The sequence below is a fragment of the Lytechinus pictus genome, chromosome 2 (genome assembly GCF_037042905.1).
Source record: "Lytechinus pictus isolate F3 Inbred chromosome 2, Lp3.0, whole genome shotgun sequence".
NCBI classification, from domain to species: domain Eukaryota; kingdom Metazoa; phylum Echinodermata; class Echinoidea; order Temnopleuroida; family Toxopneustidae; genus Lytechinus; species Lytechinus pictus.
In genome coordinates this window covers 57,864,520-57,875,141 of record NC_087246.1, presented here as the reverse complement: position 1 = coordinate 57,875,141, position 10,622 = coordinate 57,864,520, and the positions used below count along the sequence as shown (strand labels likewise).

Genomic DNA, 10,622 nt, shown 5'->3' with positions numbered 1-10,622 from the left:
CTCCTTCTTGATCCCTCTCTCTTCCTTTCTTTTGCATTCTCCCCTGTCTCTCACACATTCTTTCCCTTTCTTACCATTACTTTAAAGGGGTACTCCTGGCTGAAAATAAGTAAATAGAGTGAAATTCATTGAGCAAGGTGCTGCTAATATCACAATCTGATAACAAATAAGTTATTGAATTTTAAGTTCTAGCTTCATACATCCTTTTCCAACAAATCATGAATCAAACTGAAAAAAAATCATTGTCATGAATAATATCTGTTTATTGATGTAAACTCATACATGGTTCATATCTACAAACACATTCACAAAAACATCCTCTCATATAATATCCTTCTTAATTCTCATCTTTTTAAGTACATGATGATAAACTTTCCTTAAGTAGAATTCATTTCAATCACTCCAAGATTGTAAAAGACAAATATATTTCAAAGACACAATCTTCAGCTAACAAACTAGCGTTGTTATTTGATGAATCTCGAATAGAATGAATACACTATCTTTATATGGGGGAAAGCACATACACAGTAATATGTACACATTAATAAACTTTGTGCCTTTCAAATTCAAAGTCCTTGATTTAAAAAAGCTCTTGAAAAGAAAGGCAAATAAATAAGTTTTATAGCAAAAAGCAACATCAATATACATGTATAGAATATAATTGTTATAAATCATGGCAACATAAAATCCACCAGTCAATGAAAATAAAGGACTTCAATGAATCTTTCCTCAAGAGAGAGCATCATCATTTTAGCTAATCACATATTTAGCTGAATAAACACTTTCTTAACCACATAGGATGTAATCCAAATTCTTTGTTTCATACATCATATAAGAGTCATTAAACATGTTTTCTATAAGGAGGTTTCTTATCTGAGTCTAACTCATTTAGTATTTTAGAAACCATGCAACAAGTTGAAACAAATATAGTTGAGGAATTGAGGACCAAAGTTAGGGGAAAAGAATGCAGAACAAGCCACGAAACTGTCATTTATATCTACCTCACATTGTTTCCAAAAGGCTAATGGATGAAAACTAATTCTGGATTTAAAAAGGGCAGTTTAATGAATTAGTTTCTTTTTTTAAGGACGTTCCACAGTTAAAGTGAAATCCATGTAATTTTCACCAAACTTTGCACATAGATACTTTAGAACCTTAATATTCGAAATATGCAAAAATTAACATATGTCCATGTGCTTGATTTTTTGCTATAGAACTTCAAAGTTCACCCAAATTGATGTTCTTAAGAATTGCGCATTCAAAAGAATTTGGCATTTTTAGACCGCCCAAGATTACTACAATGAGTTTAAACCTATATTACTCAGTCAAAATACATGAAAAAGTCATCAAATTTTGCAAGAGAGTTAATAATTGTATCGTTAGAATGGAGAATATATTTATAGTGCTATTTGTTTGCAATTTTAAGTTTAACAGCACTGTCAGTTCTTAAAAATGACGTAAAAGATAACAAAATCCCAATCTAAAAAATGTGAAATTTCAGTAACAAACTACAAAAGTACAATAAATGCTGCACTTTATTCAAAATCCATGTAATTTTCACCAAAATTTGTAGAGTTGTAGAGGAAGGTATACCTAAGAGGAACAAACATTAAAAAATAGGGGTTCATGTGCTTGTTTTTAAACTATCAGTATTTTTATTAGAGCAAATGTGCTTTTTAAAACACCAAAAATGCGCCGAATGCTTTGTATCTATGTGAAGAAAAAATCAAAACCACTCTACCATTTATTCAAACTCGGGGTAATATTCGTAATTCTTGGCAGCACTGCAGAGTAAAGTATTTTGAAATTGTAGAGAATCTTTTTTTTAATGGTCCATGGAATAATTCCATTTTTTATCTTCATGAAATAACGCATCAGATCTGCAGTTAAAGTGCAGAAGATGAGAAAAATCAGCACATACCCGCAGCTAATTAATCACCTGTTCATCCATTGTGACGTCAGCGCGCAGAGTGTAAACTATGCGCAGATCATAATGCGCACAAACATAACTGTGGAACGTCCTTAAACAATAGATTTGGTTTTATATTTCATCTCAGGAAACTAACTTTTTAGTTATATTTTCAACTGCAAATGTCATCAAGATGCTCTGGAAAAAAAACTTCCAAAGTAATTACCACTACAGTCCAGTAAATGATATTGTATTTACAGTGGCAAGTATAGAAAGGACAGCACATATTTAAAAAAATTATTTGATGCATACAGCGTCCATTTTTATCACTATATTGTTCAAAATTTCAGCTGTTTATATGGTTTAACACATTGTGAAGAAAATATCAAATGATACTATGAAAATAACTACAGTCTGGGCATTACTTTAAGCCCTTAGAAATTAAATAGAAATTATTTAATGCTTTGAACAGTGAATAATAATAATCTTGCATATTTGACAAGAAAATTCTGCTGCCATTTCTCTACCATTCCTCCATGTTCAAGTCAGCTATAACAGACGAGAAAATGGTATGAACACTGCTATTACCATAGTTCAGCCTATCAAATTCTGTTGGGTGTTTCAAAAAGTTGTTCATAACTTATGAAACCATACTCATGACTGGTGATCCTTTCTTGTGCTAAATGATACTGTTCCAGTCATGTGTGAACGGCTTTGTGAAACACCCTACCAGATTTGCTAACAAAGCACACTGTAAAAGATGTTTGAAGCATATTTCTATAATTCCTGACAGATATTTTTTTTTTCATTTTGGAATATGATCATTTGCAGCAACATACTTAAAGCCCTGACTGATGATGTAATCCCAAATCCACTGGAAAATGTACAGCTCTTTTTAAAACCTCTGGAATGCAAAAGCGAAAATGCCAACTTTTGGTCGCAAACAAAAACTTATTCAAAAAATCCACATTCAGTTAAAAGATTGCTCTGTACAGCACAATGCTGCTTGAAATGAATTCCATATTTAAACTTTCTTCACAAAATGAGAAAGAGGAAAACTCTCCTTGTATATTAAGCAATTCTAAATTAATTGTTATCTTCCAATACGCATTGGCTGTAGTCCAGGATAGAAGGGGTCGAACCTTGTTTTTTTATATATACAATGTTTTTTTATGGTTTCTTGTCAATTCGAGGGTGCTGATTCCGAATCTGAATGATGCCACTCGTGTAACCTTGAGCATTTTCTGCAAATTGGCAAAATCCAATATGGCCGCCAAAATATTCAAATTACCCATGAAAATCATAAAATTGTCCACACATTGGCTTTAAAGTACATGCAATTGTGCTGCCGGAGTGAAATAATATCTGAAAAAAATATTTTTGTCAAAATATTTATTTTCTTGATATCAAAATGGCCGCCATCATAGACCCCTGTACAATATGAATGGGGAAAATCAATTTTTACAAAACTGAGCACTGAAATGCAAGTAATTATGATCTATGAGTGAAGCAATGTCTGTAAACATGATTGCTAACGATGTATATCATTTGTTATGTCAGTTATGTGATAAATCCTGTATTTTTATATTCAAAATGGCCTTCAAAAGCCCTAACACTATTATGTACAATGTGAATGGTGACACACAAAAATCACAAGAGTGAGCACTAAAATGCATTTTGTTGAGATAAACGAGTGGAATACTGACTAAAAACATTATTGTTAACGAAATTTATTATTTAACATGCCATGTATGTGATAAACCTTGTATTTTGATATTTAATATGACCGCCAAAGGCCCTAAAATTATGATCTACGATGTGAGAGAGGACAAAAACAATCACAGGGTGAGCACTAAAACGTTTTTTTTTTGTGGTAAATTAGTGGAATACTGTCTTCAAATATAATTTGCAACGAAATATATTATTCGGGTTTCATATTTGTATTAAATATTGTATTTTGACTTTCAAAATGGCCGCCAAAAGACATTGACTGTATTATGTACAATCGATCTGGGAAACCAATTTTCACATGAGTCAGCACCATAACATGCATATAATTGTGATTTAAGAGTAAAATATTGTCTGAAAACATAATTCCTAACAAGATATATCATTCATTCTGCCAGGTAGGTGATAAATAATGTATTTTGAAAGTCAAAATGGCCGCTACAGGCCCTAACGGTAGGCCTATTATGTACTTTGTGAATGGGAACATATAATTTTAACAGAATTTGGCTTTGCTTGACTAAATGGTGTTGCATGTATGAGTGAAATATCGTCTGAAAATATGATTTTGTAACCAAATAGATCATTTCTTATGTTATTTAGGTGATAAATGCTATATTTAAATTTCAAAATGGCTGCAATATGTTTCTTTGTGGAAATTATCTTTCCCCATTCAAATTTTACATATTAAGATAAGGGACTATGGCGGCCATTTTTCATTTTTAAAAGGCTGCATTCATCACCTTTATGACACAAGCTATGATATATTTCGTTAGAAATCATTGGGTTTAGACAATACTTAACACTTACATCAAAATTAAGCCATTTTCATAGTAAAAATTTTGTCAAAACTATCTGTCCCCAGTTACAATGTACATACTACTTTGGGCTATGGCAGCAATTTTGAATTTCAAAGTAAGGCCTTTAATACCTTCTCAACCATTATGTGATGTATTTAGTCAGAAATCATGTTCAAGACCAAATTTTACCCATACATCACATAGTTACGTGCGTTTTTGGTTCTCATTCTGGTGATGATTAGTTTTCCCTATACGCATGTTACAGAATTTGTAGGGGCTTGTGCGGCTGTTTTGAAAGTCAAAATACAGTATTTATCACCTATGGGAGAGGAAATGTTATATTTCATTAAAAAAATCACGTTTTCAAACAATATTTTCCTTATACAACAGAATTATATGGATTTCATAGTCGGGCAAATCCTAATTCTTTCAAAAGTATTTGTCCCCATTTACATTGTAGATAATACTGTAAGGGCCCATAGGGGCCATTTTGAATTTTACAATACAGCATTTATCTCATGCATGAAAAATGAAATGATATGTTTCGCCAGAAATCATGTGTTTAGACAATATTTCACTCGTATAGATTACAATTACATTCATTTTATTTTTTTTACTCTTGTGAAAATTAGTTTCTTCATTCGCTTTGTACATAATACAGATAGGGCCTATGGCAGCCATTTTGAATGTCAACATGCAGCATAATTACCGAAATTGCAAGGGAAATGATATGTTTCGTTAGAAATCCTTGTTGTCAGACAGTGTTACACCAATATTTCGCAGTTATTGGCATTTTAAAGTCAAACAAATTCAAAGGTTGTGAAAATTATTTGTCCCCTTTTATATATTGTACACAGTATAAGGGGTCTATGACAGCCATTTTGAATATCATAATACAGCATTTATCACATTAGATAGTATACAAATGACATAGTTTTGTTAATAGTCATGTTTTCATACAGTAGTACACTCGCAGGTCACAATCACATGCAATAATAGTGCTCTTGATTGAAAAAATATTTTCCCCATTCATATTCTACATAATAAAGTATACAGGGGGTTATGGCGGCCATTTTGAATATCAATAAAATAAATATTTTGTCAATATCGCTTTTCCAATTGGTATTTCACTTCTGCACAACAACTACATGCATTTTATAGCTGTTGTGTTGGCAATTTTATGATTTTCATGGGTAATTTGCATATTTTGGCGGCCATATTGGATTTTGCCAATTTGCGGGAAATGCTCAAGGTTACAAGAGTGGCATCATTCAGATTCGGAATCAGCACCCTCGAATTGACAAGAAACCATCAAAAAACATTGTATATCTAAAAAAACAAGGTTCGACCCCTTGTCTATGGGGCCTATCCTGGACTACTGCACTATTTACAGACGAGTACAACAAAGCAAACATTCCCGAGATATGATCATTATATATGAGCTGGAATAATCATAAGACAATTTAAGTCATTTGCCATCCTTGAAATAGCATGTCACCTCATTAAGCCCATCTTTACATATCAACCCAATTTTAAAAATCATCACATCATTTAGGATTTGAATATCTGGGTTGGTGCAATCACAAGATTTGTTTTAATAACGACACAAGTGTATTATTTGGGACATTATCCAATTCGTACAAACCACTATGTGGCCAGCCCAGCAGGCAAGTTTACCTGGCATTCAACACAAACTTTGGGCTACCCTTTCTCCATTAAGCTATCGAGCAATAGCCTTTTCACACCGAACTTCAAGTATAAAAATTCACACTCATTGTCTCCTTCACAAAGAGATGAAAATAATATAGATAGACAGACGATAGATATATTTATCTATTAGTATAGATCAACTCTTTTTTAGTGGGTTACCTGAAACAATATGCATGTGAATGTGCACTTAGGTGTTGGTGTGGAATATTTGTTCATGGTACATTACAAATGCAGGCTAATTTAGCAGAGAGCCTGGAGTGTGCATTCTCAATGATCTTAGGTCAAATTTCAAATGAGAAGTTACCACTCTTTACCCAGGAGAAGTAAATGGGTACCTGGTAGGTCAAATTTCCTTGAATGCTCGAGTGGCCAATCAGGGTAGCCATGCTGAAGGAGAAGAGTATGTAGTGCTTAGGAACATTGTAAAGCACATTATTATTTTCAGCAGTTTACAAGGGCCTTGGGTGCAAATCATACAAGAGGGAGCCACAATTTATTTTCTTCAGCAAGAAATTTATCCATTTTGTGCTGCACTCAACCCAGGTGAATGGGAGACTAGAAGGTATGTGATTGTAAAGCCACCAAAAGCTGCTGTGCTATAGCCAGAGTAATTACATGTAGGCTGCATTATTACAGAGCACTGTAAAAGAGACTTCTGATATTATCTACTCTATCAACACATGTATTTATTATTATTATTACTATTATTATAATATTAATTTACACAGTACCTACAAGATAACTAATCCATACTCTTGCCTCTATTAATATTTCTCAATCTGAGATAAATTCTGATATAATCAAACACACAAAATATACTTTGATATTTTGCAATATGATGAGGTTTGCATACTTTGTACAAAATACCATGTCAATTGTTTGCAATAATTTACAACCTGTTATGTAAGAAATCAAACTAAAGAAATTGACAAGCAGCACCAAAATCAATGCAATAGTGAAAAACATTCCAATTACACATTCATTTAAAAATAAGGAATATTAGTGTATTATCATAATAGAGAAATAGCAAAATTGTGACCAGCACAGCTTATTGTTATTGTCTATAGATACATTTTAGATTTTAAAAAGAGATATAATACTCATGTATTGAAAAACTACTACATTATGTAAAGTATTAACATGAACTTGATGACAACAAATTCAAAATTACTATAATTACCATATGTGATTGAATATCAATTTGTGCTATGGGTAGAGAATCGACAGACATTACCAAGCTTGTAATTCAGTTTGTCACATAAAACATGCATTAAAAAGAGAATATCACAAATTACAGTAGTCTTTCATCATAGTGATACCTTTTGGACTTCAAATCAAACACCTGCTTGTTCATTAGCATCAAGCATATCTACATGATATATTGATCTACTGTTAACCTACCATTTTACACAAAAATTAATGTTGGTTTTGTGAGTTTGTCTTTTAAGTTTGGCTTTCACAGACACGTGAAAATGATTACAAAATGTTGTAATCAGAGCCGACCTAACTTACATCTGTTATGAATGCAACTATAACCATGGGCTTAGGAGGAACTGATGAAAAATGTCTTCCAATGAAGAACATTGATATCATTTTGTCTTTTCAACTTCCACTGAAATTCCAACTTTCACCATTGAAAGATATTGGATGCAGGCCCTGTATTATACAATGACTGATTATACCGACTGCTAATTTAGTTCATGTATTACTGTAGACGAACTGATTTAATCATACACAAACATTCATAAACAAGACAAACCTTACAAATGTCGTGTTGTGTCGCTGCAGCAAATAAACCTTCATGTATATGCATCTGTATAATGCAATTGATTTTTTATCATACAGCCATTGAAAAGATTTGTTTTTTCTACAAACCTGATGAGTGAAAGATGAAAGCATTAGTATGCTTATTTCACACATTTCACACAGACCTTTTTGTTCTATCATTGTTATCCACACACTTTGTTGAGACAGAACTGCATCTGTAGCTAAAAGAGAATTTCACCATTTATCTTTGAGAATCCTACTGTCATCATGCAGGAGTGTTGAACAAAATGATTTCCTTGAGGTCTCTGCTGGCGGATGCAACGTCCGTGATCCTGTCAACCATTTCCTGCAGAGGTTGTACTGCAGGGAACTGGAGAGCTGCATTCTTGGTGGCATTGACACTGACATTGAGGCAGTCACAGAGGGAGTCACTGTGGTGGATGATGCGATTCTTCACCTCAAGGTTGTGCAAGTTGTGGTGGAGTGTGTCGCCAACGAACACCAGCTTATGACCCAAGAGGATGATGTGCTTGCTGTGAGCAACAAACACCTTTGGCGGCTGATTGCCATCGATGCAGGAGAAGAAAAGATCAATGGCATTATGCAAGGCAGTGAAGAGAGTCTCCACCTCGGTGTAGTAGAAGGTCAGGAGCTGCTGATCTCCTGGAGAGAGCGGTGGTGACACTGGAGGTTGATCTGTTGTGATAATTATCTGCCTGTTGTTGATCGACTGGGGTTTCTGGACATAGCCATAATCTGGCATCTTACCATTTTCAGGCATGATGTGGTTTCCATTAGTTTGGGCATGGATCTGCTGTTGAGGAGCAACAGTGGCACTCGGCACTAGCGGTAGAGGCCTGTTGCGGATAGTTTCCCTGGTGGCTTGGATGGGTGCTGTAGTCACAAGGGTCTCCTTTTCTGCAGCCATCCAGTTGCTGGACATTCCTGCAGAGTTTGGAGGCGGTGTTGGCAAGGGTCTGTTCTGGATGATTCCTGCTCTTTTGAAGAGCAGTGATGAGTTACCCTGGACAAATACCACAAACCTCTTAACATCATCTGGAAGCCCCCTGGCTGTGACGGCAAAAGTGTCCAGTTCATTACTTGGACTTGAACCAGGTTTGTACATAAGTGTGTTCACATCCCAATTGAGTTCATCCAGCATTGCTGACGCTTTAGTCAAGACTTGGTGCTCATCCTGAATAGGCTTATACTGCTTGCTAAGTTTTTCATGGAGGTTCTGATCAGAAACATAAAGAGCATTCACCAGGACACCATCACAGAATTCCATGAACTCTTTAAATATTAATTTGAGCTGATTGCATGCTGCTCTGATTTCATGAATATGAGGTTCAAGATAGTTCTGATGCCTCCAGGTACTACTGACATAACTGAGCATGTATGCTACTGCAGAGTCAAGAGCTTGTTGCCGCTTAATAAGAAGGTCCATGGCGGCATCACGGTCAAGATTTAACCTCCTCCCTAGAGTTTCATCTATGCAGTCCGCTGATTTTGATAATTGCGGGAGAGACAGTTTAGCGACTCCATCTGTAATGTCGTCTGCAGAGCGATGGTGCTGTGAAAGCGTGACAGGCCCTACTACTGGCCTGTCCTGTGTTACTGTTGGAGGAATGTCATAAACGTGATCAGAGATGCGCCTCTGTGTGCTACCTGGTTGTGGTCTTAGACCACGTGCAACAGGAGGTTGATCATAGAGTTCATGTCCATGTCTTGCAGGTGTATCATATAATTCATCAGGTTGAACCTGCTTATTTGGAGGCACATCATACAAATCACTAGTGTCCTTTTGCAGTTGTGTTTCATACACCCGCTGTGGTGTAGGAGTTCTTTGTGGTAGGGTATCGTATAGTTCTACAGGGGAAGGGCCACCTTTAAGCGGAGGAATCACATCATATACGTCATTATCACCTTGTTGCGATGGCGGTATGTCATAGGTATCAACAGAGTCAAGAGTGCTCATTGATGGAAACTTTTCATCCTTCATCTTTTGGGAAGATGGTGGGATATCGTACACATCCTGAGTTGAAGTGTTCTGACCAGGCACATCTCGCTTGCAAGGGGGAGTGTCATAAATCTCACCGATATTCTCCTGCTTTGGAGAGCTCTGTCCGCTCTTTGAGTTCAACGATTCACCGCTTCCAAAAGCCCTTGGTGGCACATCGTAGGTTTCATTTGGGGAGATTCTCTGCACGCTTGGAGGTGTGTCGTAGAGTTCATGTCCTGGTGGCGTCGTCCGTCCATGGTGCGTGGGTGATACATGCAACCCTTGTTTCTGCTGGGGCGATGCCAGGGAGCTGGCATTGGGAGCTTGTTTACGGGCAGGTGGGATGTCATAGTCCTCTGTGGATGAAAGACCTGTGTTTGCTTGCAAAGACATGTATCCACCTGACGAGCTTGAAACATTCTGCATATGGAAAAAGAAAATGAAGAGCAAAAAAAAAGGTGTAAATATCAACACATATTTCAGGAACAATTGGATACAAAATTTCAGTCTTGATGTAGGTGGTTTTTTTACAACATTTCATACTTAGCAAGAGATCTGCATCTGTATTTAATCCCAACAAACTTAACAAACTGATGCTATGATTGAAATTGACAAGTTTTACAAAACAATCATTTTGGATACATGTATACAAAACAAAAATGGGAGGACTTTAGGTTTCACCTCACATGCCTCTAATAATTCTACATTA

The 10,622-nt window shown here is 35.5% G+C and overlaps 1 protein-coding gene across 1 annotated transcript; it reads right to left on the bottom strand.

Annotated features, from left to right (window-relative positions):
- Positions 1 to 242: 242 nt before the first annotated feature.
- Positions 243 to 10,329, bottom strand: LOC129253906 (enhancer of filamentation 1-like). The gene has a single exon (XM_054892340.2). It carries the CDS (start codon positions 10,304 to 10,306, stop codon positions 8,177 to 8,179), a length of 2,130 nt encoding a protein of 709 aa, XP_054748315.2. The 5' UTR covers positions 10,307 to 10,329; the 3' UTR covers positions 243 to 8,176.
- Between the last annotated feature and the right edge of the window lie 293 nt (positions 10,330 to 10,622).

What these genes read in the sequence shown, in the direction of transcription:
- LOC129253906 (XM_054892340.2), bottom strand. Translation starts at nt 10,306, where the DNA reads ATGTCTTTGCAAGCAAACACAGGTCTTTCATCCACAGAGGACTATGAC.